We start from the raw sequence: 27,914 nt of genomic DNA, 5'->3' as shown, positions 1-27,914 counted from the left end.
TGGGAGCCAACAGTCCCTGGATTTCCGGCCCAAGAAGATGTGACGGAGCAGGAGTGGGGGCCTAGCCCAGGCCCAAGCCCTCAGGGAAGGGGAACCGCCAGAAGAGCGGCTTCATACCCCCCCGCCTGCATGGAGGCCCCCCCAGAAAACCAATGAGGGGCGTTCTGGACATGAAGAAATCAGGGTGCAGAGACACAGAGGCCTTGAGCCCTTCCAAGCCTATCCCCCTGGCTCTGAGCCCCAGCTCCCCCAGCCAGGCTCGTGAACCTGCCAAAGGCTCCCAGGCTGGTGGAGGCCCAAACTGGGGTCTGAGCCCTTGCTAGCAGCTTCCTAATAACACCCAGCGAGAAGAGCGCGCCCCCATACTCGGCATCTGTGGCCAGGCCTCACCTGGATAGGAGACGGGGTCCACAGTGGTTCTGGGCAGACTGAGAAACTGAGGTCCCAGGGGGTGGCATGGGAGGGCTGAGGGACAGCAGTTTGTGTGGAGGTTCTCAGGAGGGGTCAGAGGAGAAAGAGGGCTGTCCCTGAGGGCCCCCTCAGAACTTCTGTCCCCCAGAGAGCGAGAGTGAGGCCAAGGTACCAACAGGTGTGCAGGGGCTGGGAACCCTGCTGGACGGGGCCCCCCTGTGAACTGGGGAGCCCCACCACCTGCTAATGGAGGGCAGCCTTCCAAGGCTCCCAGAGGGCAGTGACTTTCTGGAGTCTCAGAACCTACTCTTGGCAGAGCTGAGATTTGAACCCAGGTCTGTGTGTCGCCAAGGAAGCCAAAGCAGTAAGAGGTGTTGGTGGGGACAGGAGGCCTAGGCTGCAGGAGGGGAGGGCATGGAGCCGGGAGCCTCGGAAGTCTCAGAGCCTGACCGTCTCTCCAGAGTGTTCTGAGGTCATGGTCTGCTCCTTTGGGTGGGTGGGGGGCGCTGCTTTAATGGGCCTCTCTGAGGGGCACCTGGGTGGCTCAGTTGGTTAAGCGTCTGCCTTCGGCTCCGGTCATGATCCCAAGGTCCTGGGATCGAGCCCCACGTTGGGCTTTCAGCTCAGCACAAGCCTGCTTCTCCCTCTCCCTGCTGCTCCCCCTGCTTATACTCTCTGTCAAATAAATAAATAAAATCTTAAATAATAATAATAATAATGGGTTCCTCTGAGGCTCACAGCCCAGCTGCCAGCCCTGGCCCAGCCCAGGACCATCCGTGGCAGGGAGGCCTTTTAGATCCCATCTGAGCTGCCCTGGGGGAGGTAAGAAGATGTGGCTGGGGAGCAGTGAAGCCTGCTGGTGTGTGTCCTCACCACCCCCCAGTTCCCTCCCCAACCCCGTCTTGACCTTCCCAGGGATGGTGCCAGTGGCAGGAGGCCACGAGGCCATTTTGGGCATAGGGCAGGTCCCCCAGGTGAGACCAGAGCCCTGGAACAGACTTAGGCTTACCCCATGCTCGATTAGCCCACCACCATGGAAGAGACTGGATCGGGCCCTGGCTCAGAGAAGGATGGAGAAGCAGCACAGCTTGGCCCAGAGCCATGGAGGCGGGGAGGGCCTGGATGGGGGGCCTGGTGGGGAATATGCGTTGGAGGAGGGAACTGGTGATCTGAATGTATTACTTTCTAATGATGGACGTGCCCTGAGCCCATTTCAGGATGGCTGGGAAGGAGCCAAGAGCAGTGACAGAGAGAGAAAAAGAGAGGAAGGGATAGACATGGAAAGCGGCAGGTGTCCTGTTGGAGGTGGGGTTTCCTCGGGCCTGAAAAGGTCTCCCACCATGGCCCACGGCAGTGGAAGGTGGCTGCAGGAAACCAGGGGAGGCCGAGGCCCTGGGGCACAGCGGCTGGGCAGGCAGTGGGAGCGGATGTGCCCTGGGGCTGGGCAGAGTGTCCCGTCTCAGGAGCGGCTGTCTGTCTGTGTATGTGTGTGTTGGTGGGCGGGGCAAGAGCACAGGCCCCAGGAAGAGACTGCTGACCCTAGCCCCCAGTCCCTGCCTGCTCACTGAGGCCGCCTGCACCCTTGGAAGGGAGCGTGACGAGCGAGACCCACCCCGTAGCTGGAGTGGTACTAACAGAGCTCGCGAGCCGTGGCCCGGCCGTGTTCTGCGTCCTGGTGGAGGACCGTCGGTGGGCGTTCAGACAGGCCTGGCAGCTTCACGGGCATGAACTCACTCGGCCCTCACAGTCCCCCGGCAGTGGCAGCCACCACCGTGCCCACGCCTGCGATGAGGACGTCGGGGTACAAAGGGGTGAAGCCCCATGCCTTGGGTTGTGCGGGGAGGGATGGGCCAGTGTTGGGATCTGAAGCAAGAAGGCAGCCAGAGCTCCTGCTCACAGACCTCAGGGACCGGAGGTCCTCCAGGAACACGGTATGACCGGTGCGGAGAGGTCCCCAGACTGCCCTGCCTTTGGGGAACACATCCGACCCACCATGCGCAGAGAGCTCTCTCCCTAAGCCCCAGCTCCACCTTAGAGCCCTAGGGGACCTGTAGGTACTGGACGGGGCAACCTGCTTTTTTAGGCTGCCCTGCTGTCCCTTCTGGGAGGCGGCCTGTTTTCTGGGGCCCCCTGGCAGTTCAGCTGATCGCACAGCATTGGGCCGGAAGGTGCCGGGTGCCGGCCTAGGCAGGCCAAGGGGCCGAAGTGGGAAGTCAGGGACGGACCGAGCAGGCGAGCATGTCCTGCCCCGGCCTCCGCTCCACCCCAAAACTCCCCAGAGAGGAATCTGTGACGGCGGCTGTGTGTGGCCCAAACCGCGGCGCTGGCAAAGAGGAGGGGGCTTCCCGATGGCCCTCCTGCCTGTCCTGTGGACCCCGAGTTCCCCGCCCCAGCCGGGCCGGCCTCTTACCATGTCCACGGCCACCTTCATGGCCTCCTGTAGCCCAAAGAGCTTCCCGGCTACCAGGTAGATCCCGCCCGTCCACACGGCGCAGGCCTCGTGCACCCAGTGTTCCTGGGTGTCCCCGCCAGGCTCGGCTGGTGGCTCCTTGCTGCACTCGTGCTTACGGCTCTTGTCGGTGGGGGCCGCCTCCTCACCACCGTCCCCCCGACCGTCACAGCAGTAGCAACTCTGTAGCCGCCGGGACAGACCCCGAGCGCTGGTGCGCAGCGAGCCCTGTTTGGCGGGGTCGGCCGGGCCCTCGGGCCGCGGGGGCTTTCCAGCGGCGGCTGTGGCCGCGCACTCAAGGTCTTTGAGTGTTCTCTCAAGGGGTAGCGAGGCTTCCTCGCAGGCGCCCTCCGGCCGCACCTTCTCCTTGAGTTTTGGCTTCTTTTTGGGGAGGCAGTGTTCGGGGTAGTAGGGCCCACAGAGGTCCCCGAGGTCCTTGAAGTTGGCCGGGTTTTGGCAGAGGCAGCAAACAAGGCAAGAGGTACTCAGGGCCTTGGAGACCACGGGCCCCAGATGCATGGTGGAGGAGAGGGGCAGGGAGGGCCGTGGCTGCAGGACAGAGCCTCCAGGGAGCGTGGCCAAGGAGGCCCCGGTCGCATCCAAGGAGAACGAGCATGAGGATGAGGAAGAGGAGGCGGAGGAGGAAGGCTTCCTGTGGGGCTTGGGCTCCTCCCCAGGGGAGTTGACCACAGTGCATATGGTGGTGAACGCGTCTCGCTTCTCTACCCGCACAAAGGGCGAGAAGGCCGGGGTGCGGCTGTCTGCTCGAAGCCGCTTGCACGAGGAAATGTACTTGAGGCGGATTTCAGGCTCAGCGGGGTCTAGGGGCAGCACCTGCTGCTGCCGCCGCCGCTTGGCACGTCCTTTACAGGGTGAGGAGGTGGTGTTCTTGGCCCGGCCCCGAGTGAGACGCTTTCGCTTGGAATAGCTGCTGTAGTTGGCGTGGCCCGGCTGCTTCTGCGCCCTTGTCTGGGGCTGGCAGGGCCGGCCCTCAGGGGACTGGGAGGCCAGGCCCAGCTCCTCCGTCTTTGGCTTCTTGCCTGCACCACCAGAGCTGTCCTCACTGCCCCCCTGAGTGCCATTGGCCCTGTCTCGGGGGGTCAGGAGCAGAGCCGGTCCTAGATGGGGCCGCTTCTCCAGGGGACCTTTGGGGAGTCCGAGGGCTCCAGCCCTGCCTTTCCGGCTTCTCTTCTTAGGTGCCAGGGCAGTCCCCCCAGGCAGCAGGGCCTCTGGGGATGTGAAGGCCTCAGTTTTGAAACAGTCAGTCGAGGACAGTTTCTTACTGTTTAGGAGTTTGCCTTTTAAGGATCTGTTGGTTGGATTTCTGCATAACGAGTCGGCCCCCGGAGCTGCCGGGAGCTTCTGCCCAGGGCCCACATTTAAGAGACCTTCTCCTGCCCCAACTGGGCTTCCCCCCGCACTCTTGAGCCCACGGTCCTTCTCAGGGAGAGAAGGGCTCAGGGGGTTTCCGGGAGGGGCCCCTGGCACCTTGCACGCAAACTTCTTCAGGCTGGGTGACGTGATCTTCTGCACGATGGCCTCCAGCTTGAGGCCCCTGCCTTTCCGGGGCGGAAGCACCTTGGTCTTCATGGCCCCCTGGAAGGCCGCCCGCGAGGCGAGCTTCAGGCAGGTGTCGGGGGTCTCCGGGGGTAGGGGCTTCACGGCAGGCTCACCATTGCCCTTGGAGGGCTTGGCCTTCTTGGGCGAAGCCATCCTCTTGAAGAGGGGGGAGGGGTCCTCAGCCCCCTCCTCCTTCACGTCCCCCCCGCTGCCGCTCCGCAGAACCAGGTTCCGCTTCTTGGTAGGAACAGGCGCCAGGAAGGCCGACTTCCTCTTGAGCGCATGGAGGGGCCGGTCGGAGAGCTTGCTGCCTGCGCCAGGCTTGGCCACCCGGGCCCGCTGGCTGGCCCTGCCCTCCTTCTGGGGGCTGCCGGAGACCTTGAACGGGGCAGGCAGGTGGTTGTTAGCCAGCAGTTTCTTGGTGGCCCGACAGCTGGGGAGACGGCTTTCGGAGGGCCGCCGCCTCTTGGAGTGGAAGGCCTCCTGGGTTTTCGTGCGTGACCGCAGGATCATGGAGCGCTGGTCCTTGCCTGGGGTGCTGGGCGAGTCTGTCTCCTTGGTCTTGGAGCCCATGGGGCTGCTGTCTGAGGCCACGGGTAGGGCAGCTGGGTTACTGGGGCTGGAGGCCGCCTTGGGTGACGGCTTACCCACCCGCTTGCCGGACTTGAAGGCGGCTCGCTGCTTGCCCCCTAGTTTGTCTGGGGGGGCGGGGGTGGTGGTCAGGCCTGGGGGTCCAGGCGTGCGGGGCTCGCTCAGGGCCGTGAAGGAGCGTGTGCACATCCTCGGGAGCCCTTCCGAGGCCCCCCGGCCCGGGGCTCCCGCTCCTTCCATCTGTCCCTGTGGGGGGCCGGTGCAGGATTCCGGGAGCAAGAGGTCCTTAGGTAGCACGGGCGCCCGGCATGGGGAGTCCTCGGCCTCCGGCAACCCCCGGTGCACCCGCCGGCTCCGTAAGCTTTTGCCGCGTGGCACGGGCTCTTTCTTAGCAATGGGCGCCTCAGGCACGGCCGGCTTGCTGGGCTTCTGGGCCAGGGAGGCCTCTGGGGCCAGGGTGGCAGTGTCACCGGGTGCCAGCACCCCGTCGGGGCCCTCTTCGCCCGACTTCATGTGCGACAGGGAGGACTCAAACCAGCTCTGGACCTTGGACTCGGCGCCCACAGTGGGGCCCAGCAAAATGACAGAGTCGCCGGACAGGTGGCACGGGGAGCCCCAACCGGTTTTGGAGTCCAGCACCTCCTCCACCTCCTCCTTGGTGCACAGCAGGGGGGCCTTCGGCGACAGCGGGTCCGGCAGGCCTGGCCTCTGCTCGGGGCTGCCCAGGAGCTCGCACAGGGAGGAGTACTCCTCCTCCGCCTCCAGGTCCTCCTTCCTGCCGGGTGGCGGCAGCAGGGGCAGGTCCCCAAAGTCCGCGGCCGAGCAGCAGTGCCGGCTGTCCTCTAGCCAGCGGTCGGCCTTGCCCACCTCGGGGCACTGCAGCAGCCCGCCCACCTCCTCCTTCACCCCGCCCGTCTCCTCCTGCACGGAGTCCCGAGGCACGGTGGCCTTCTCCCCAGGCGGCACCTCCTCCTGGAAGCCTGGGCAGGCCGAAGCCTCGTGGGCATTCTCCTTGCCCACGCCGTCAGAGGCCTTCCCGCCCTGCTCCAGGCCCTTGGTGAGCTCGCTGGGGTGCAGGCCCCACCGGGGACAAGCATCCCCCAGGTTCTCTTCAGGCCAGGCAAAGGGGTTGGCGCCGTCTGCCGAGCTGGCGGTGCTCGCGTCCGGGAAGCAGTCAAAGGCGGCCGCAGCAGGGTCCGATGTGGCAGCCCCAAGTGTGGCCTTGGTGCTAAAGGAGAGGGGACCGGTCGTCTTCTTGGGGTCCGGGGCGGCGAAGGCCACAGAAGGGTCTTCGAACAGCCCCGGGCTGAAGTCCTTGGCGCTGCCACCCTTGTCCAGCTGCAAGGACTCGGGCAGGGCCTCTGGCTCCCCTGGCCGTGGCCACGCGTTCTTGGCCACGGAGTCCAGGCAGGCGCTGTGGTTCTCCAGCGAGAAGGGAGGAGGCTTGCTGGCGTCCTTGGCCAGGCCGGGCGCCTCGGCCCAGGTCTTCTCAGCCTTCTCGCCGATGGCCTCCTGCAGCCCGAGGATCTCAGAGGCCAGGTCCTCCTGCGCCAGGGCGCTGAGCAGCAGCCGCGGGCAGTCCCGCTCGCCTGCCACGAACTTGGAGAAGCTGTCGAGCGGCAGGCTGCCATGTAGGCTCTGGAAGGAGTCGTCGGACTTGGTGGACATGTCGTCGGGCGAGGTCACTGAACAGGTGGACACCGACTCAGGCTTGGCCTTCGAGTTGCTGTTGACCCTGGCGGGGCTGCCACGGGCCTGGTTGCAGTAGAGGAAGCTGCGCTCCAGCGGGTCCTCGGAGCCACTCAGGTAGTCGGCCTCAGGTGGCTCAGCGTGCGTGGACTGCGGCGTGCTGCTCAGCGGCTCGGATAGCGGTGTGCCTGCTGGCTCGGCCGAGTAGCCGCTGCCTTCGGGGCTGCAGTGCTGGCTCCGGTGCTGCTCCGGGGTCCTGGACACCAGGTTCTTGCCGCCCTTCTTCTGCGGCACGGCGGCCTTGGAGAGCAGCAGCTGCTGGACCGTGTTGGAGATGTTCTCCACCTGGGAGGTCAAGGCCGTGAGGCTCTGCAGGCTGAGGTCCGACAGCAGGTTCTCGGGCAGCTTGTCCTTGGGCGGTGCCTTGCAGTTGCCAGGCTGGGTGTCCACCGTGCCGGCGGCATCAGTCGGGGAGGGGTTGAGCAGGGGCATGAAGTGGCTGTGGTCCGTGATGCCCGCGGGGAAGGCGCCGGTGCCGAGCGGCTGCTGGTTGTAGGGAAAGTTCTCCAGGTTTGGCATCAGCGGCGATGGGGTGGAGCTGTAGGAGGGTGAGCGGCCCACGGAGCGTGCGGGCGAGTGGCTGGAGCTGGGGCTGAAGGTCTGGTAGTACTGCTCCGGAGTCCGCACGGCCGCGTCCGGCTGGCAGTAGCCCGCGCCCTGCTGCCCATAGTGTTGGTACTTGGCAAGGTTTTGGTAATGGAGGGTTTCCTGGGCATGGTGCCGGCTCTGGAGGGCCGCCTGCTGCTGCTGTTGCTGCTGCTGCTGCTGCTTCTGCTGCTCGTAGCCCATGCGGCCGGACTGGTAGGCGTGAAGGTTCTGGACCCGCTGCCCCGGGGCCAGGCTGGTGTTGGCGGCCAGTGGCCTGTCGTGGGGCGGCGCGGACGGCGCGGTGCAGCTCTTGTAGGAGTGGGCCCCCTGCCCGCCCCCCTGCGTGCCCTGACCCCCGGAGGAGTAGGTGGAGGAAGGGGGGAAAGACTGTGAGTGCTGGGGGAAATGGCCACCCTGGGGGAAGGGCAGGGGTGAGGCCATGTCGTTCTGCAGTTTCTGCCTTTGGAGTTTGGGGTATGCCAGGGGCTGCTGGGGCTGCGGCAGCTGCGGCTGGACGTGCAGAGAGTGAGTCCGGAAGGGCAGCTGGGCACCCTGTTCTGGGTATTGCCTGCCCGGGGGCACCGCTGCCTTTTTCATCAAGCTGTCATCATATTTGCCCACGCCCCCTGGCAGGGGCTGCGGCTGCGGGGGCGGCGGCTGAGGGGCCCCCCAGGCCTGCAGGCTCTCCTCGCCCGAGTAGCGGCCGGGGTACGGGCTGCTGTCCGGCACACTATAGCCCGAGAAGGCCGGCCGGCCCTGCAGGGACGGCTGGGAGGCCAGGCCCTTGCTACCCCGCGCTGAGCCGGTGGGTGCGCCGGCGCCACCCTCGTAGGCCGGATAGGGCTGCGGGTTATAATAGTCCTTGGCCAGCAGCCGCTGCCGGTCGCAGCTCAGCCCGGCCTGGCCCGGCTGTCTGTAATTCTCCAGGCGAGATGTCTCCTGTGAGGTCTGCTGGTAGTTCTGTTGTTTGCCATGGAAACCACACCTTTCTCGAAAAGACTGCATGACTCGGGCTGGTTATCTGTGAAAAGAGAAAGGGAGAGAGGGAGGGCGGGGAGGGGAGGGGGAGAGCGATTCAGAGGGGCCATTTCCCTTCCCCTCCGAAAGCCGGCCTCCCACCCTCTCCCGCCTGCCCTCTCCCCTGCAGCTCTTAATGGTCTCTCCTTGGCCTGAGCCCCCCCACCAGCTGTGCTCATATTGACAACTTCTGTGTCAGGGAGGTGTGCTCTGTAATTCCTGCTCCCACGTCGGCCCCCGCTGCCCGGGCAAGGACAGCCACTGCAGCGGGGAGGTGCAGACCTGCCGCCCCCTGCCCCCCCGCCCGGGTCCCCCTGCTGCCCCAGGGCCCCCAGACCCTGCTGGAGGGGGCAGGTCCTCCCCTCCACCTCACCCACCACTCCCCGCGCCTCTCTGCCAGCAGAATCATTTAGCAGAGAGATTCCCACTCCCCTGTCCCCTGGGGCCAGCTGGGTCCTGCCGGGTCCTGCCATCAAGTCCCAGGGCAGCAATGTTCGAGTGTGACCCAGCCGTGCCAGGACCAAGGAAGGGTCGCCCCTGCCCAGGGAAGCCACTCACCAAGGCCAGCAGAGACCGCGTGTACACACACACACACACACACACACACACACACACACACCTCTCTATCACTGCCATGCCATCTGGAATCTGTCTGTTCCTCCTAGCAGACGTCGATTAGGGACTGTGGAGCCATTGTAGGCATAAACGTCCCCCTTCTCCGACTCCCAGTAACGCAGGACGGCAGCACCTGCCTTCTGTTTTTGATATCATAGGTGCGTAAACAGATTACGTGGCCCAGAGTGAGGGCGTGCATGCTAATGGGGGACAGAGCCGCAGTCCCTTGGCCACAGAGAAGCACCCCACAGCTGGGCATGAGGCCGCCCAGGCCCTCCTGATCAGCCCCTCCCATCTCCAGCTCCACAGGGTCAGCACCCGGGCACGCCAGGCCAAGAGCCCATCTGTTTATGATTTCAGGGGCTCGGGCCCCCCCTGGTGAGGTCTAAGCAGCCCCAAAGCAGGATCTCGGACCAGGAAATGACCCCGAAGAAGGGGTGGGGGTGCTTCAGGGCAGAGCAACTAGATTCACACAACAGGCCGGCCTGCAGCGTCCAGGCTAAAGATGCCCCTGACCGGAGGCCAGGTCATCCCAGAAGGCCCTCGGAGGAGGGAGGTGCGGGGAGCAAGGAACATTCCAGGCTCAGGAGATATCGCACGGAGGAGTCTGGCACTCAGCCAGAGGCCCAGGGGGATCAGGATTTACCCCCAACCATGCCACTGGTCGGGGGGCCAAGAGGCGGAAAGAGAGGCCTGGGTCCCCCAGAGGGAACGGGGGATAGTCCAGTTCTCAGCCATTCCCAACAGCGACAGAGGAAGGGGTGGTCTGCTTCGGGCCACAAGACTCCAGGGTTACAGGAGGGACCAGATAGGAATAAAGAGGCACCGAGGACAGACGGACTCAGACGTGAGAAAGAGGACAGAGATGTGGAGTGGGGCAATGGGGGGCTCCCTCCTCTATTCTCCACCTGGATCCCACTTAGAGCCTTTCGCAGTGCTGGGACTGACCACGGAGGGGGACAGGGAGGGGCTCCATCCAGCTGAGCGGGGCGAGTCTGGGGAGCCAGAAGCCCCCAGGAGCCCTGTTAGCACAGCCCGGGCCCACCTCCCCTGACCTGGGCAGTCAGCTGACCCTGACTCAGGGCTAGATGTGCCTGGGGCTGCTGTGAGAGGGGACCCGTGTCCCACAAGGTGAGCCCCTGCCCACCAGGCCCCATGATGAATGAACACCACCCTGCGGCCTTCCCTCCTGCCTGTCCCCGGGGTTTTCACAGGCATCCCCAGCAAGGAAAAACGTGCCCGCCCTTCTGACCCACTTCAGTCCCATCCCTGGTGGCGTGGATCCAACATTACGTGAGGTGCCTGCTGTGGTGATGACGCCTCGGCCCAGAGGAGCGGGAGGCAGCACTCGGTTCTGGCCTGGTGGCTCAGCCAGGGAGGCAGCTCTGCGGACAAGGGTGCCAGCAGGCCCCCTCCCACCCTTGGGCAGAGGAAATGAGTAGGTGCACAACCTGGCTGGCAAGTCACTTTTTTTTGGGTGTCACCGCCCAGCAGCAGCCCCTGGCCAGCAGAGCCTGCTCTAGGGGCCACTGCACCGCGCGCCCCGCCTCCGTCCCCGGCCCGTGTTTATGAGCCCGGAATGCTCCCACCCAGACCCCGCTCTGGAGACGGGAGCCTCGTATATCTGCACAAATTACATTTCGGCTTTTATTAGTCCCAGATCGCTCCCATTTCCTGCTGAGTGTCCTGTGGATATCATTAACATTTCTCCGGGTTTTTTTATTTTTTATTTTTTATTTTTCTTCACATTCTCCAAAATGCATTACCAGAAACATTACTTAAAAAGAGAGTGCTATGACCAGTGTCATCCTTCCCCCCCCATGCCCCCCTCCCGGCTTTAATCAGTCCAGCTGCTGTGTCTTTTAATTTAGCCGAGCTGTATTAAAGGCGGGTTTCCCAATACACCCGAGCAGCTGGGTGCGGAGGAAGCATCTATCTCTAAGAGAAGACAGTTCAATTAAAATACGAGAAGCCCAGTGCCTGATGGAGAATGCAGGCAAAAATGCTCACCCCATCACCACCCTCCAACCCCGGGGGGGCGGGGAGGTTGCGGGAACAAAGGCATGGCATCAAAGCTGGGCTCCCAGAGCCAAGGAGGCCCACCAGCTCTGCCAGGAGAAAATGGGGCGCTGCCTCTTTAAGAGCTGCCTCAGGCCTGCCACAGGCTCTGTTGTTATTAATTATTATGATTATGATTACTTTTCAAGAGCACTAGGACAGGACAAGGAAGAGGGTGAGAGGCAGGCAGCAGACAGAGGTGGGCGGCAGCAGGAGGGGGTCCCTTTGGCAGAGATGGTGACCTCTGAACCTGGGCAGGGGAGGAGGGGGCAGAGGGGGGACAGACCGGGGGTTTGGCCTCAATGGGTTCAGCTGGAGGGAGAAGGTGTGGGGTTTGGGGAGGACACCCTCTAACACATCCTCTCGGGGCTCCTTCGGGTCCAGTCCACCTCCCCATCCTTGCTTCCCGTGTCCACTTCTTGTGGACACTGGGTCCGCACAAGGCCTGATCTCTGAAGTTCTTGCGGGGAGGGAGGAAGTCAGCCTTGAGCATCCTCTAGGCACCTGATAAACAGTGCTTAGGACACAAGTCCCTTATGAGGACTCCTGAAGGGCAGTCGTCCCAGGCCCTGGACCAAGGGAGCAGAGCAGACCCCAGGCTACTGGCTGATGCTCACTGCCGCTCCCCACAGGAGGCAGGAAGTGGGGGGTGGCGGGGGGGACACATGCCGTGCCCAGCCCTCTGTCCTCTCGTCAAAGGCACTGGAGGTAGGGGGTGGTAGGGGCACCATTGGCATTGGCCAGAGTGCTTACTCTGTGCAGGTCTGCTCAGTAACACTTTGTTCTGCTCTTCTAGGGAAAAAAGATGAGGTTCAGAGAGCAAGAGACTGACCTTTGAGCCTACCCACAGTGCAGTTCCTTTTGCTGGATCACTAGACCCAGAGTGCACGTTTCCTTCCCCCGGACCCCACACCAAGAACTCCCACCTACAAGAAAGCATCTTAGAAGGGCGCCTGGGTGTCTCAGTGGGTTAAGGCCTCTGCCTTGGCTCAGGTCATGATCTCAGGGTCCTGGGACCGCGCCCCGGATCTGGAATCTCTGCTCTGCAGGGAGCCTGCTTCCTCCTCTCTCTCTGCCTGCCTCTCTGCCTACTTGTGATCTCTCTTTGTCAAATAAATAAAATCCTTAAAAAAAGCAAGCAAGCAAGGAAGCAAGCAAGCAGGCATCTTGGAGCATGGCAGCAAGAAGGTGCTGGAAGGGGAGGGCAGAGAGGCCCTCTGCAGTCCCTGAGGACTGAAGGCCAGGCCAGGACCCCCACACACACACTTATTCAGGGAGCCAGACCCCACAGGGAAGTCCACTCATGAGGAGTGGTGGTCACTGGCCGCCTGCTGTCACCCAGGTAACTGCTGTCCCTGGGCAGCCTCAGAGAGAGGTCCCTGGGCCCACAGGCCCTCCAGTACCCCGGGCAGGGTGGATGAGAGCTGCCGCAGCTCCCATGGGAACCCAGTGGAGCCCAGCTGCGAGGCTGTGACTGGAAGTCTCCCTGAGGGAGAGGGCTGGTGGGAGACAGAGAGGAAGAGAGGGAGAGGAGGAAGAGAAAAGGAAGCTTTCCGTTCTCCAGCAGCAGCTGTGAAGCCGCTGGTTCCAACCCACCCACTTACCCAAGGTTGTTTTATGACCCGGTTTCTTGATTTGTAGCTGCAGGGGAAAATGTGACAACCCAACCCACTCAAGGCCTGGGAACTAGGAAGAAGGAGAAAGTTACCCAGGTCAGGAGGCAGGGGATAGGGTGGGGGATGTCCAGTGAGTAGTGAAGAAGGTAGGACCACCCTGGGCCTCCCCATCCCTCCGTGGTGAGTGCTGAATACTAAGTAGGAAACCTCGATTAAAATGATAAATCACTGGCCAGCTTTCCTGCTGTCCTGCGGGGTCTACTTTGAATCCTAAGGGCTGGGCTTGAATAGGGGAAGGGAAGAAATCCATAAGACAAACAACTCAGTCCTTGCAGGCCCTAGGGAAGGGTTAGAGTCCTTGGCCCCCCAGGGCTGGTGGGGAGGGAGGGAACCGAGCCTGCTAGGGCAAAAGGGGACCATCCTGGGGGATAAAGAATCCTAGAGAACAAGGCAGCCCCCACCTCAAAGGAGGGCCTCTGAAGACCACCCCATATGGGCAGCAACCCCAACATACTTGACACGCACCGCTCCTCATTCACGGGCACCCACGCAAGCTCCCTGGGAGAACCCCACAGGGGTCAGCATACACCCCAGCAGGGCCTCCTCGGGTGGGAGGGCCTGGGGGCTCAGGTCCTGAATACCCAGTGGCAAGTTACAGGGAAGAAGAGCAAGCCTTGGGAAGACTGCCTTGCCTCTCTCCAGATGTGGGGCGAGCCCCCAGCCAGCCTCTGTCTCTGAGGCTAGGAACCCCAGGCGAGGCAGGATCTCAGGGCTCTTTGGAGGAAGTCTCAGTAGGGAACAGAGGCTTCTGGACTTCCCAGACATTTGGAAAGCCTTCCCTTGAAGCCCACCAATGCGGTCTCCTCCAAGGCCCCAGCTGCAGAGGCCTCTGAGACACTCCTAAGGCCCGTGAAGGTCCCATCCTCGGGGTCTAACTTCCAGGAGGGTGCCCCTGGGGCATCGCAGGGTGTGTGGAGTGTGGACTGTGCTAGTGTCTGGAAGTGCCAGGCCCAGTTAGGAAGCCACAACACCATTTCCAGGAGGAGTAACCTGTGGGAGTCCCACAGCCCAGCGACAGGGCAGCAGGTCTCCCCAGAAGGCTGACTTCTAAAGCTGAGGGCCACTCCATAGCCACACCCCAGTGCCCCACATCCGGTTTCGAGGTGCGGCAATCAACAGGGCCCCGGAGCTGGCCTCGCGGTCTGGGTGGCCAGGCAGCCGTCTCCCGCTGGGAATTGTGGGGTAATAGGACAGCAGGGCAGGATTCAGCATCAGCTGCGCTGTTGGCCTTCCAGAACCCGGGCCCCCACTCCCGACCAGAGCAGGGGGAGACTGGCCTATCAGCTCGGTACTTACCAGTCTCTTATCGACAGTAATTGTTTTTAGATCATTTTATTCACCATTCAACAAAAAAGAAATCACCACCTCTCCCCCTCGCTGTCAAAATGAGCACAAAAGGGGACCGGGTTGGCGGGGGCAGCGTCCTGACTCCTAGGAGGGCTAGGGTCTGGTTGCCCACCCATTCAGGGACCCCAGGGTCAGCAAATCAACACACTGATTCAGAGGCTGCTGTGGGCATCTGAGGGGACCCACAGGGCGGGGCGGGGAGGCCTCCAGGTCTGTTCGAGATGCCCCCCACCAAGCCCCCAGATGCTCCGAGACTTGCGGGCAGCCACGCAATGTGGATTAGACGGGATCTGCGTGTCTGACAGCTCTGAGGGCAGGAAAAGGTGAGAGAGAGCCCAACCCCTCACCCCAGCTGGTCCTTGAGGGCCACCCCGCAGGCCCTGAGGGACCCTGACTTCCCTAGAGAAGTGGTCTCATCAGCTACTAGCTTGTCTGGCTGCTTCCTGAGCTGGGAAGACCGTTCTGATCTATGCGTGCCTCACTCCCTGGGCTCCAACAAGACTTTTGCTCGTGTCACTTTCCCAGGGACCCCACTCTGACCACTGTGCCTGGAAGAGTCCCCTTGCTCTTCTATCAAGTGTTCCTCTCCTTGTCATAAGCCACGTGGCTGGCTTTACAGCTGGTCTCTCCCTTAGATACGGTTCCCCGAGAGCAGGTGTTTTGGCCCGTTTTGTTCACAGCTCTATCCCCATATCCCCGCACAAGAAATATGTATTGAATGAGTAACGTGTCTGTGTCACATTAATCCTATGGAAATATCCAGAACCAGCCGTCGATGGCAGCGAAGAGAGCAATGGGGTGGGCAAGGGGGGCTTATGGCCACAACCACTCATTCATTTGGGCCTGGCAGGCCATGCACCTGGGTGAAGCCAGCAGGTGGGGATGGAGACACAGGGAGGGTCCCAGGTCCCAAATAAAGCGAGGGGCGCCCTGCCGAACTGGGGCCAACTGCTGCTGCCTCGTGGGAACAAGGGCTCCAGTTTTGGAGATCTGTTTTGTTTTGTTTAAATAAGAAGGGAAGTCTCTCATTTTAATAAATGTTACCGACCAAGTAAAAAGTTTAACACCCCAGAGCTGGAGAGGGCCGGTCTGTGGGCTGCTGCTCATGACAAGCTCCTGGGTGTCAGACGCCGACATAACTGGTCCGCACAGACCTTTGCAAGGGCAGGGCCAGGGCCTGGTCGGGAGCAGAGTCTGGGCACCTAGCAGGTGGCCAGGGCGCAGGCAGGCGTTCAGTGTGAAGGAATGAGAACAGTGGGAGCAGCCAGAACCTTCCCTGGGCCCTGGGAGAAGTCCTGAGACCAGGGAAGCGCGGAGTGGAGCTGTAGGTTGAGTTCCCAGGCCGGGCTCAGGGAGGAAGTGGGGCCTGAGCGGCTTGGGCCCTTTGGGGAAGTTCAAGTTCAGAGGTGCTCAGCGGTGGGGAAGCTGCAAAGGCTGGGAGGCAGGAGGCCTGCCTTCGGGCCATTCCACCCCAGGTGCCAGATGAGGCCCTGCTGCTCCCCCCTTCCCTTTGCTGGGTCCCTGCAGGGCTCCTTGGTGGCACTTATCACAGTGGTAATTACATAATTAATGGCATAATGAGCTGCTTTACATGCACCGCCCTAGGCAGAATGTAGCCTGATGAGGGCAGGGGCTTCTTCATCTGTTTGGTCCTACGCCCTAAGTGCAGAAACTGTCCTGGCTAGCTGCCGGTTAAATATTGCCCAGATGGCTGGGCAGATGGGATGGGTGAGGGGTTCGGCGCTAGCCTGGGTGCATCATTTAACCTCCTCACAGCTCTAAGGGATGCTGCCCAAAGAGAGGCCTGAAGACCCGCCAGGACTGATGCAGTAGCCAATCAGGAAGGAAAGACCTATAGCTTCTGCTCTGTCGTCCACACCCCCTGAGTCACAGCCACTCCCTCACCAAGCCCATTTCTATACAGCTTACAATCAGATGGGGTGGGGTGGAGTTGGGGGCTGAAGATAGAGGAAAAAGCAGCACGGCCCCTGTCCTCCCAAGGCAGACAAACACCCAGGAGGGTGCAAAGTTGGGGTAGAGGTGGTCAGGGGGGGCTGGCAGGAGGGTGTAATTAAGTGAGGAAGGGTGAGGGCCCACCAGATGGAAGGAGCAGCCCAATGAGGCTGGAGGCAGAAGAGAGCAAGTGGGAGACCTGCACTTATCTCCCCTCCCCCACTTCGGGGGGGCCGGCTGCCAACAGTCAGATGCCCCCCACCCCCGTTCTCACGGCACCAATCCCTGGCAATCCTGCAAAGTCACCCTGATTTGTTACCTGCCCATGTGGCTGCTGGGGGGCTGGCACGCTCCCATGTGCCTTTGGGGCCCACTGGTCTGCGGCCCAGGCTGGAGAGGGGTTTTTTGACCTGGTGCTGCCTACCTCTCCCTCTGGCTCCTGCCCACAAGACCAGCTGGCAGCAGCAGTGAGCCACCAGAAACCACTTTCTTCAGAGCATATTCTAGGTCAAATTTCCCCCCTCGTTTTGGAGAGATTAACCAAAGCCCAGAGAGGGACGGTGACTTGTCCAGGACATCCAGCAGGTCTGAGATCCCTCTACAGCTCTAGGCCCCTTGGTGCACCAGAAAATGAACTGTGGAGCTGGAAGCCAAAACAAGAGAGGTCAAGTTTCTCCTGTTGGACACCCCAGCTTTCTGGAGGAGCCAGAGAATGTCCCCCTCCTTCCCCAGCCTGGGTAGGAATAACCCCTCCCTTCCCTGCCTTTGACACCCACTCTGCGCAGCAACCTCATGTTGGGGAGGCTTAGCAAGCCAGCCCCTCCCAGCCCCGTTCCACCTGGGGGAGCCAGGGAATTGGCGCCCCCCCCACCAGCCCCCAGGGGAGGAAGCCGCCTGTCAGGCCGCCACGGCGTGTCAAATCCTCTTGCTGCCTAATTGTGAGACGGCGGCGTTTAAAGAAACGCTTTTCTGGCCGCCTGCCACACCGCAAACTGCTTGGTATAATTTTATTATTAAGGAGAGAGAAAAAGAGGGAGGGGGTTGGGAGAGAGAGAGAGAGAAAGGGAGAGAGGAGGAAATTGCTTAGTCCAAGTCAGCTGGTGGAGTATTCTGCTCAATGTGAAAGCGGGGACGGCGTTCCAGTTGGCAAGCTGACTTCGTTAATTGCGCATTCAGTCTCTACTTAGGGTAATTGAAACGAAGCGGGGCCCAGGTCTGACAATTAGGGTCTGCGACTAGGCCATTAACCCTTTCCGCCACCGCCCCCCGATGGATACCACGCGGCCACTGAAAGTCGGGGGAGGGCCGCTGGGCACCCCCGCGAGAAGCCCCTCCGAAGCCGGGGGTTAGGGGGTCCCAGGCGGTGAGGCGCCTATTGCGGCAGGGGGCTTCCGGGAGGATGTCCCAGCGCTAGCAGGGTTAACGCGGTACCGCGAGGCCGGGAGCCCGGCTAGGGCCGAGCTGGGGACGGGGGAGCCGCGCGGGGTGTGTGGGGGTTGTTTGCGGCCTCGCCGCCCCTCTGCAACAGATGTTCCAGCCGTGTAAGACAAAGGCAGAGCGCCTGCTGCTGCCGGGAGAAAATCCGCAGGACTCCCTCAGGGGCAGGTAAAATTTCACCTTCTATTTGTGTTCCCCCCTCACACCCCCCGCTCGCCCCCGCCCGCTTTCCCGGCCTCTGCGCCAATCCGGAAAGCGCCACCAAAGACGCCGCGCCGCCTCCTCCGCAGCCCAACCCGCTGACCCCAGCAAGGTCACGCCGACCTCGGGCTCCGCCAGCGGCGCGCCCGCCAGTCCTCCGCCCGCGAGAGGTGCCTCTCCGCGCCCGGCCCCCTCCCGGGGCGCCCCCCGCCCCCGCGCCCGCGATCCGCGGTAATTGGAGGCGCCAGGAGAGACAGGAAGGGGGCGCTGCGCTCGCCACGAGGCGGAGGCGGCGCTGGACGCTCCGCGCCTCCCTCCTGCCTGCGCTGGGACCCCGGGGGGCTCTGCCCCCCCAGCCCCCATCATTCATCTCCCTGATTCCCGCTGTATCCGCCCTCGGAAGTCAGCCGAGTGAAGCAGCTGTTCCTTGCACACTCCACTTGACCAAAGATGATGATAAATGAGGCCCGGGCTGCGTCGGGGACGCGGCGGCGGCCGCGAGGGGCGCGCAGGGCGGGGCTTACGGCCCGCAGCCCCCTCCCTACGGCTCGGAAAGGGCGAGGACGCGGAGGACAGAGGCCGAGGGGCACAATCAAAGGGCCGCACTTCTCCGCCGGCGCCCGGCGCAGCCTCAGCACCCGGCCGCTAGCAGGCGGCGGGTGGAGGTGCGCCCGGAACGCCGGGGCCGAGGCGGGGACCTCTAGCCCGCGGCCCGCGCCGCAGCCCCGCCTCCGCCCTGCCCCCTCCCTCCCCACCCCTTTCCCTAAGGCCGCGGTCCCCACGGCGCCCTTGCCCCCCACCCTCCGTGCCTCAAACCTATTAACGCTCGTAAATAATGAATAATGGAGCGCTTCCCTCCAGCCGCGCGGGGCTGCGGGCGGGGGCCGCTGCCAGCTGCGCCCGGGCCTGGGGAGGGGGCGCCCCCCGGCCGGGTGCAGGGGGCCCGGGCGCGCGGCCCCGCACACGTGCAGCCGCGGCGCGCAGGCGGGCACCCCGCCCCGCGGAGGAGGGGGAATCCCGCGCTGCCCTCCCCAACGCCACCTCCCCTGGAGTCCTCTGGCACCGAACGAGGCGAGAGAGCGCGCGCGAGCTTCCCAGCCGGAGAGGGTTATTTTTAACCTGCCCCCCTTTCTATATCTGCCTCTCGGGTTTGCGCGCCCGCCCGCCCGCTCCACCAGCCGAGGACGCGGGCTCCTCACCTCGCTCGGCGGCTCCGGCCTCTGAGCGCCTCCCCCGGCCCGCGGCCCCCGCCCCTGCGCGGGCATCGCGCGGCTAAATCTCAGCCTGGAAAGGACCGATTAGGAGCCGCGTGCCTTTCTGCGAAATATTGGAACCGGGTGGGGTGGGGGCGGGGAGCCCGGCGCTCTCGTCCCCTCGCCTCCCTCCCTGCTCGCCGTGACTGCGAGAGGCGGCTCCGGCGCTCCCTCCGCAAAACAGGGGGCGGCCAGGCCGGGGAGCCGAGCCCCCCTTTGCTTTTCGCCCTTCACTCCTCAACGCCCACCCTTCAGTCATCGACAAAGCTGGAGCTTCTAACACACCGACCCTCCGGCGGCGGCGGCGCCAAGTGGGGCGCTGCCTCCCCCATCTCGGCCTCCTCCCTGAGCCACTCCAAACAAACACACCATTTAAACAGCAGCGGGCTTGCACACCAACTTCAAGGCGAACCCCGCCCATGCCCGTGCAGAAGGCGCACGGGGGTGGGGGGGCTCTTTCCCCAGCCTTGTCTCCCTCCTCTCGGCCTTGGCCTCCTTAAGGGCCCCCCTCGCCCTCTCGCTCCCATTCCCTTCCCCCTTCGCGCCTAGCAGCCCTGACCCCCCACCCAACCCCCCTTCCAGGGGGACTGAGGCAGCAGGAAGTTCATGTCCATTCCCATTACCTTGGTTTCCAAAAGGCAACCCACCCAAACCCCAGCCTGTCCTTACCCCCAAAGGAGGGGGCAGCAGAGGAACTGGCTGAGCTCAGAAACCCCCTCCAGGCTTTGACTGGATCAGTCACTTGACATTTTCCAGACTCTGCTCACGCCCAATCCTGGAGACCCACAGGCACAGGGCCCCCTGAGGACCCCCCTGCTGAACGAGGTGGGTAAAAGACAAGCGGCTGCAAAATACAGGGGAAAACTGCGGAGAACTGGTGGGCTGAGGAGGGAGAAGGGCATTCCAGCGGCAAGGAGCCGTCTGGCTTAGTGGCAGGAAAGAACACAGCGTATTTGGGAATCCAAGCCGGATTTCTCTCCAGAGCTTAGCTAGAGGGTGGGGGAGGGCTGGGCCCCCACCCCAAGGGAGCCGCCTCTGGCTGGGATTATGGTAAGAAAAGGGGCAGGCTGGGGCGGGGGTGAAGATGTGTGTGGACTACAGATGTGAGGACAGCAGGTGCCAAGGGGTTTATCTGATGACACCTCTGGGCCAGGAGCTGGAGCTGGGGGGCCCAGCCGGCCCTGGAGGTGAGGCAGGTCCAGGAGGCAGGAGAGTAAGGACCCCCTAGCACACGCAGGGCCTGGCAGGGCAGACTTCGGGTTCTCCACGGGATTCTCTCTAAACCCCACCCCCCCCCCCCCCGCCAGCCTACGTACTGAGCCTGGGGCCACCCTCCGATCTAGAAAGTTCTTGGTAACCTCAGACCATCTGATGGGGTGTAACAGCAGCAGCAGCAAACATGCTGGCTGGCCCCCTCCTATGGCCAACGTGCCTTGATAGATTTTACTTCTAACCCTCAAATTGCCCTTCTAGGAGGTGACGTCACCTCTCAATTCACAGCCGTGGAAACTGAGCTCCAGAGCGGGGGAAGGGGCCATTCTGGGGGCCTTTCGCAGTCGGCCCACCTTCCCACTGGGCCTGTGGGTAGGGCCTCCAGCTTGTTTGTTTTGCTTCCCGGCAGCTGGGCATGAGGGAGGTGCCCAGGGGCTTGAGGGCACGAGATAATGAGGTCCTGGTTTGCTCCCTCGGAAATTTCTGGAAACTGGTTTTCTCAGGAGAAAGAAAAGGGCAGGGAGTTGGGATGGTGGGGGAACCGGAGAGAGAAGTTACAGTGCCCACCATCACCAACTCCCCCCACCCAATTCCTCCCGCAAATCCAGTCACCTACCAGGCCCCCTGCTGAGGGACCCCGGGTGGGGGTCTGGCTCCTGAGGCTGCATATTGTAAGGGAGGTCTGGAGTCCACACATGGGCCTCCCGTACTCATCTGTAGCCCAAACAGAAATCTCACAACACCACGTACCACAGCTCTTCCAATGCGCACTGCTGTTGTGGCGGAGAAGTTACAAATTCATTTAGGGCCTGGTAGCTCTGGGGGGTTATAGCCCCCTGCCCCCCCAAAATACACTAACAGCCCCTATTTTGATATGAAAAGCATCTCTGCCCCAAGACTGGCTGCGGAGTGGGGGACCCCGACCGGATGAACAGCTGGGACCACGGGACCACCCTGTCCTCCTGGCTACCACTGCCCTCCCCTTCCCCCACTACCTTGGCCGCCCCCCTTGCCAGGAAGGGAACTTCCATTTCTGGGCAAAGCTTGGACGAATGGCCTCCTGCCCCCAGTAATCCCTGGGTTGTGGGGGGAATCCTGACCAGCCCCCCACCCCACACACATACACATAGCCTGGTGACCAGAAGCGATGACCTCTGGGGAAAGTGAACCACCAGTCACTGCCCCAGAGGCCGGGCCGGAGGTGGCCTGAGCCTGCTTGCCTCAGGACGGAAAATATTTGCCTTTGGTTTTCAGCAGCCGCTGCCTCCTGCCTGATCTCCCTCCCTCTCTTCCACACAGTTGTGAAATATGGGGGTGCTTAAGGGTAAAAAGGGAGGGAGGGCAACTGTCCGAGTCCAGCGGCTGGTCATTCTGAACAGCATTCTGTTTCTCCCAAGGTGAAGAATCCTTTCCGCCTGCTGGCCCGCACCCCCGCACCCGGAGTTCCCTCCGCCCAGGCCCAGCCTCCTCGGGCCTCACTTCCAGCCAAACCAGGCCCCGCCAGAACTACCCCCCTCCTCGCCATCGGGGCAGACAGCCTCTTCCAGCTGCTCACAGCTAACTCCGTCTGACCCCAGCGCTGTCTTGTTCTGGAAAGTTGTTTAGGAGAATCCTTCCTGGCTGGTTCCGCATGGGGAGCGGCAGGCCTCTCTGGCTCCCGGGAGAGGTCAGATTCACAAGGGCCAGGCCCCCACCAACTGGGAGGGCTCCAGGCAGCCGGCCCTGTGGCTCTGGGGTGCAGAGAGGCGACATTCTCCCCTGGACCTACCCTGACCGAAAACACCAGGACCCTGATGCCGCATTGCTCTGGGTTCAAATTCCACTCCTGCACGTCATCTGCTGGCTGGCCCTGGGCAAGTCACTGACTGGCTCCACATGTCCGTTGGCTGAAACCTTAATACCACCACACTTACGGGGCTACCGCAAGATGGGAGGCTACGCTGAGCTTCGCACTTTGCAGCCCCCACTGGCACTGTCGAAGTGGGATGAGGGCCAAGTGCCATACTCTGTATGTGTGTGAGACAGACAGAGCATGTCTTCTGGTGTGTAGGGCTTTACAGGGGATGATGATACCACGCACCCCCCCCCCCCAGCTGGGGAGGCTTCTGGGACTGAGAATTAAGGTCTGTCCCCAGACTGTGTCCTGTCCCCCATGGCAGGTGCGTCATTTCCCAGCGGGAGTTCTGATGTTTCTCACACAGCACTGTGCACGTCTTAGGAAGAGGCAGGTTCCGATGTGGGGGGCCAGGGCTGCGGCCGGGGATCCTGCATCTGTAAGAAGCATGGGTTCCTCCAGCTGGAGTGAGAACTCAGCCCTCAGACACTCCTCTTCCCACTGAGTCCTGGAGGCTGGGGTTGCTGAGGGGCTCTGGGTCTTGTCCTGTCCTGAGGACCTAGGATCAGGCTCTGGTTCGGCAGCTCTGAGCCTCATTTCTCAAAGCTGAGTCCCTGCAGGGGCGCGGCAGCCCCTAGGACTCTGCATTTGGCCTGGCTTCCAGGCAGCGACACAACCGATAAAAGACAGCTTCATGGTGCTAAGCTTGTGACCACTTCCAGGCTGGGCTTCCTGGGCCTGGGTGTCACCATCAGTACAGTGGGAAGCCGGAATAAAGTGATTCCACTCTTTCCATCGAAGGTTCCCCACACCTTCTTCTGTTCCCTGGCCCCTTCAAAAGGTACTGCAGATCTCAATCCAAGTACTGACCCCAGGGGCAGACCCTAGCAGCTGCCTTCCTAGGGACCCAAAGGTCCCCAGACTGACAATAAACAGCACCCAGTTCTTGTGGCTGGCTTCCCTCTTGTGCCAGGCCCTGTCCCAATAAGCACTTTGCATTTACATACCTCATCCTCCTGACAGCCCCCCAGTGGAGATGGGGGTGGGGTGGGGGTGTATGTCATTCTGGAAGCTCCAAAAGCTGAAACTCACTGCCTGAGGTCACACCAGTGCTCAGGAGTGCAGGGCCCCCACAGTAACTGGACTCCCAATCTTTCAGGACCGGGCCCCCCAGTCATACACAGCTTTTGAGGGTTTCCTTATGGGAAAGAGCCACATTGATTTCCTAGGCCCAGGGCAGGCGTGGAAGAGGCTCACTGTGTCTACCTGGCCAGTCAGGGGGTGGGGAACGAGGGGATGTAGGGAGCAAGCCAGCACTATCTCTTCTGAGAGGTTTCTGGCCATACAGACCCAGATGAAAACTGCATGGGCCCTCTGGCGGTCTTGCTCCCAGCCTGCCTGGAGCCTTCTTCGCAGGGCAAGGACCCTGGTGTCCTTTGCAGCAGTGAAACCCTGGAGGTCCCCTGCTGTGTGTCCACGTGAGGAGGATGAAAGATACACACTCGGGGAGTTCCACACAGCGGAGTCTGGAGAGTAAGGAAGGGCTCCGTGCATGGAGGGGTATAGCCTTCAAGTTGGGGAGCAGAGCACAGTGTAGAAAGGGTGCAGAGGGGTGCCTGGGTGGCTCAGTGGGTTAAAGCCTCTGCCTTCGGCTCAGGTTGTGATTCCAGGGTTCTGGGATCATGCCCCACGTGGTCGGGCTCTCTGCTCAGCGGGGAGCCTGCTTCCTCCTCTCTATCTCTGCCTGCCTCTCTGCCTACTTGTGATCTCTGCCTGTCAAATAAATAAATAAAATCTTAAAAAAAAAAAAAGTGTGCAGAGATGTATAAAAGGGAAGAGGTTATTCTATTTTTTTTTATTTTACCATGAGCTTATAACTACTACAAAAAGATTTTAGAACTTATATGGCTCATCTCCATCCCCTAGGCTAGCCGAGGTGGCTGAGGAAAAGAGCCTTGTTTTGGGCTCCAGGCTGGCAAGGCTCGTTCCAGCTGTGGGATTATAGGCCAGATGGTCACATGACCGCAGCCTCCTCAGTAGGGTGGCCTGAGGCCCCACTGCCAAGAGGACTCAGCATCCCTGCGTCCCTCCCTGGGCAAGGGGCGCAATGGGGATCGTGCCCCCATTTCACAGGTGGGGCAACTGAGGCCCCAGGTGGTGGGATACGAACTGGAATCCCCATATAGTCTGCACCGTCACTTCTGGGCGCACAGGCCCGGGGAACCCACAGGCCAGGACTGGCTCATGATAAACCTGCGGCCTACTCCTGGTGCCATGTGTCACTGAACGTCCCAGTCCCTTCCCACCCCATCCTTCTGTCATGAGAACAAAAGCAATGCACATTCTACAGCTTGAAAGCAGAGGCTGATCTGGGCTTGGCTGAGACAGAGGTGGCCCAGGAGTGCCTGTGGCTAAATCCGGGCTGCGATGCCACTGAGCTGTGTGGGGCCCCAGTGGGCAAGTCCCGCAGCGTGCCTCAGTTTCCTCGTCGGTGAAGCAGGAGTAAAAGTAAGCCCCTCAGAAGGTAAGAATTAACTGAGAAAGTGGACGGTCGTCCAAGCCATGCCCGGCAGAGGAGGGCCCAACAAGTGAGCTGTTATTTCTAAAGGGTAAATATTTATATAATTTTTTATAACAGAGGGAAAGTTCAGGAAAATCCCTGACTGGTCCTAGCTGGCTTGGGAGGTGGGGCCGGCAGGGTGGGGGTGTCTGTGTGTGTGGCGGGAGCTCCTTGGAGCGACAGGAACCCAGGTCTAGCACCCCGGCCCCAGGAGCAGCTGGTGCCTTCCCCAGGTGAGCAGACACGAGGTCCCACCACTGACAGGCAGCGGCCAGAGCAGGCTCGGCGGTCTCTGTGTTCTCTAGCTGGCTGGTCGGGTGGAGCAGACTTGGCCGGAGGCCCCTCCAGCCCCAGGCCCACGGAGAGAGGGCTCAGAAAGGGCCCTGTGTTCCACCCTGCTCCAGGGCTGGCTTTTTCCAGACCAGAACCTCGTGAGTCTTTGGAAAGAACATCCAGTCCCTGAGATCCTACACTGACTTTCTGTGTGACCCCAGGTGAATCACCTCACCTCTCTGGGCCTCTGTTCCTTTCCTCACAGGACCTGAGGGGAAAACAGCCATCAAAGTGCTCTGTCACCGCCACAGTGCTCATGCTCATGCTCACAGGGCCCTGGTTTAGGAAGCAGCCTACACATCTGAACTCCTCTTCCAGATGCAGCAACAGAAGCACAGAGAGGTAAGGTCACTTGTCCAAAGTCACACAGCTTGTAAGAAGCCAGAAGCAGTAACAGGAGGTCAATAATGGGTAGTCGGATACTATTATTACAGTCCATGACTGTGAGGTCAGGCCTAGGATCTGAAAGCTCTGAACTCAGTTCCTGGAGGCAGCTTTGGCCAGGGTAGGAAGGCCCAGGAGGGAGCACTGTGTTGTGCTTGGCTATGATTTTTCTGGAGCAGAAGCTGCTGCCCAGGCACTGGGATTTTACATCCCATATTTCCTGGGTGCCCTCCACAGGCTGAGCATCGAAGTGCCTTCTTCCCTGCCACATCATTTTAATTCCAAAAGGAACTGAACTGTGCAAGGAACCTAAGAGCATCCCCATTTTGCAGACCGCACCATTAAGGCCTGGAGGCCAAGGGCATTTCTTGGTGAGCAGCAACATTCAGACTTCCAGTCAGCTCATCGGGCTCCAAGTCTGCCACTCAGGGCAAGGACCCTGGGCACAAGTATGGATGGTGGGCACCAGAGATCCCCCCAAGGGAGACTTTTGGAACCTATAGGGAGTCCCTGAAAGCTTGCTCTGCCTCCACACACCGTTTCTAGAACATGTGCCCTGCTGTCTCTGGGCCTGTGCCTTTGCTTCCGCTCACCCTAAGCCTGTCTAGCCACAGGTGTGGGCAGGACCATCTCACAGACAGGGACAATGGGGAGCCACAGAGGGCAAAGAAGGGAGTGAGTGGCACTATTGCACACATGTGCTTTACGTTCCCTGCGCTGCAGGGATGGACGACGGAGTGCTGAAGGTGGGGATGGGAGGCCAGGGAGCTAGGACAGTTTCCCTGAGAGCAACAAGGGGAGCCAGAAGCACGGCGTGGAGGGGTGGGGTAGCTGGAAAGGACGGGTGAGATTCTAGAAATGTCAGGAACAGGGCACCTCGGGACTCAACAGCCGATTCCAAATACTGCAGGGGGAGAAGAAGGGACAAGCCGCAGGGCTCGCCCAGAGCCCATTCTCCCAGCCAACCCGCCAATACCGGCCCCTCCTCGGCTTCGCTGCTCCTGTCACACTTGGGTCCCCAAAACCTCTCCTGTACATACCGCCAGCCCGAGTGTGGTTCATGACAGCCGGTGTGTCGGAACCCATCAGACCTGAGGTGGCAGACCGCGTGTCTGAGTCCCAGCAAGGGCAAGGAGGCCAGGCAGCAGAGAGGCTCAGAGCTGAGTCCTCCAGGGCTGCAGGGTGGGCCACCTCGCCTCTCCCTGGCCCGTCTCTGCCGTGCCTGTCACCCTGGCACTGCTGTCCGGCTGCCCTGGGGCACAGCGTGGGGCATGGTGCTGAGAGGCCGGTGCTGGGGCCTTGGCGGGCTGGGGTGGGGGCGGACTGTGATTCCCATGGGAAGGGGCTGGCTTTGGGCCCTACGCCCTCCAGGCCAGCTTTACTGGCAGAGAAGCCGGGCATCTGCCCCTCACTGGTAAACAAAGGCAGCGGCAGGCGGTGGCCGTGGAAACATTCGCAGGCAAGCCCCCAAACAGCCCGACCTTGCCCTCCTTCTGCAGAGGCACTGTCTTTATTCCTGTCCCTCCTTCTCAGGCCAGCACGCCCCTCTGGAGGACTGGATGGGCCATCAAGTCTACACATCAACCCCCCCATCCCCTGAGCTCCTTTGTCACTTCCCCTCCGGCCCTCAGAGCCACCACTGGAAAGATTTTGTCTTTCTAAACGGAGTTTAGAGATCACCCACTTGTTCTCTCTCATTGGGTCCAGCAGCTAATTGGGGCCTTTGATGGACGTGAGGCAAGCTGGGGGTTGTGGGCTGGGTGCCTGTAGAATGAATGAGTGAGGGGGTGGGTGGGTGGGTGGTGGATGCAAGGCAATGCTAGCCCCAAGTAAAGCCACTGCTATTTTTGTTAGCTTGAGCAAAATAGGATTTCCCTAAGGCTTGTAAGAACATGGCAGGTCATTCCTGGGGTCCCACAGGTCCCCTCTGCAGCCATCTTTCATGACACCTGGGCTGGGATCCTCAGAGGGGAGCAGGCCTGCTGGGCCCCACAGGGAGGGGCCACTGGACCACCCTCCTTCCTCCCCCTCCTGCCTTGTGATTCCCACAGACCCCCCGGGGAATTCCCTGACCTGTAAGTGTCCCCAGGCCCAGGGGTCCCAGGGAGCCTCTCCTTGGGGGCCAGAAGGGCGTGTGAGGAAGGAGGGGAAGGTGCCTGCCTGAGACCGCCCGGCAGCTTTGCAGAGCTGGAGAGAGCTGAGCGTTTGTCATCTGCTGAGGACAGTGGGGATGGTTTAAGGTGAAATTTAAGCCCATTAGTGCCTGGCTAATAACATCAGCAGAACAGCGAAAATGAAGGCAGGGTGTGTGAGCGTCCATAAATTGTCAGAGCTCGCGCCGCCTCCGTCCTTGGGCCTGGCTCCGGGGGCCCCTCCTCTGGCCTGGGCCAAGTCCCAACACCCCCCCCCCCCCCCCCCCCGGCCACCCCGCAGGCCCCTGTCCCCTCCCCCTTCTCTGTGTCGCTGGGCGGGCCCTGCCCGGGCCTGGCCAGGCCATGCAGGCTGGGGCCCCGGGGTCAACGTGCGGCTGGGGCCTCCGCCAGGGCGTGAGAAAAGAATCGGCCAGGGAGCCCAAGCGTGGAGGCAGCATCTTCTTAATCTCCCTCCTTTTATAACTTCTGTCTTTTTTATGCACACGCAAGGATCCCGGCTCAGCCACTGGCATCTCTTCCCCGGGCTAATCCCT

General features: G+C 61.7%; 1 protein-coding gene and 1 long non-coding RNA gene across 3 annotated transcripts in view; one reads left to right on the top strand and one right to left on the bottom strand.

Moving 5' to 3' along the window:
• Positions 1-27,914, bottom strand: part of RAI1 (retinoic acid induced 1) — a 117,989-nt gene that overhangs the window by 7,419 nt on the left and 82,656 nt on the right. Inside the window, exons 1-2 of one of the 2 annotated variants that reach the window (XM_032321428.1) lie at positions 18,852-20,189; positions 2,822-8,369 (exon numbers count right to left, since the gene is read on the bottom strand). In XM_032321428.1, coding sequence (XP_032177319.1) covers positions 2,822-8,353 — 5,532 coding nt within the window. In that variant the 5' untranslated portion in view covers positions 8,354-8,369; positions 18,852-20,189. Of the gene's footprint in view, positions 1-2,821; positions 8,370-18,851; positions 20,190-27,914 lie in introns of those variants that run through there. The other variant, XM_032321427.1, reaches the window with a different exon arrangement.
• Positions 24,662-26,992, top strand: LOC116577766. The gene is made up of 4 exons (XR_004280611.1): positions 24,662-24,744; positions 25,050-25,186; positions 25,466-25,599; positions 26,762-26,992. It is a non-coding gene; the product is annotated as an uncharacterized LOC116577766 (long non-coding RNA).

Source organism: Mustela erminea, chromosome 18 (assembly GCF_009829155.1).
Source record: "Mustela erminea isolate mMusErm1 chromosome 18, mMusErm1.Pri, whole genome shotgun sequence".
In the NCBI taxonomy this organism is placed as follows: Eukaryota; Metazoa; Chordata; class Mammalia; order Carnivora; family Mustelidae; genus Mustela; species Mustela erminea.
The sequence above is the reverse complement of the archived record's forward strand: the minus strand, read 5'-3'. Positions and strand labels throughout refer to the sequence as shown.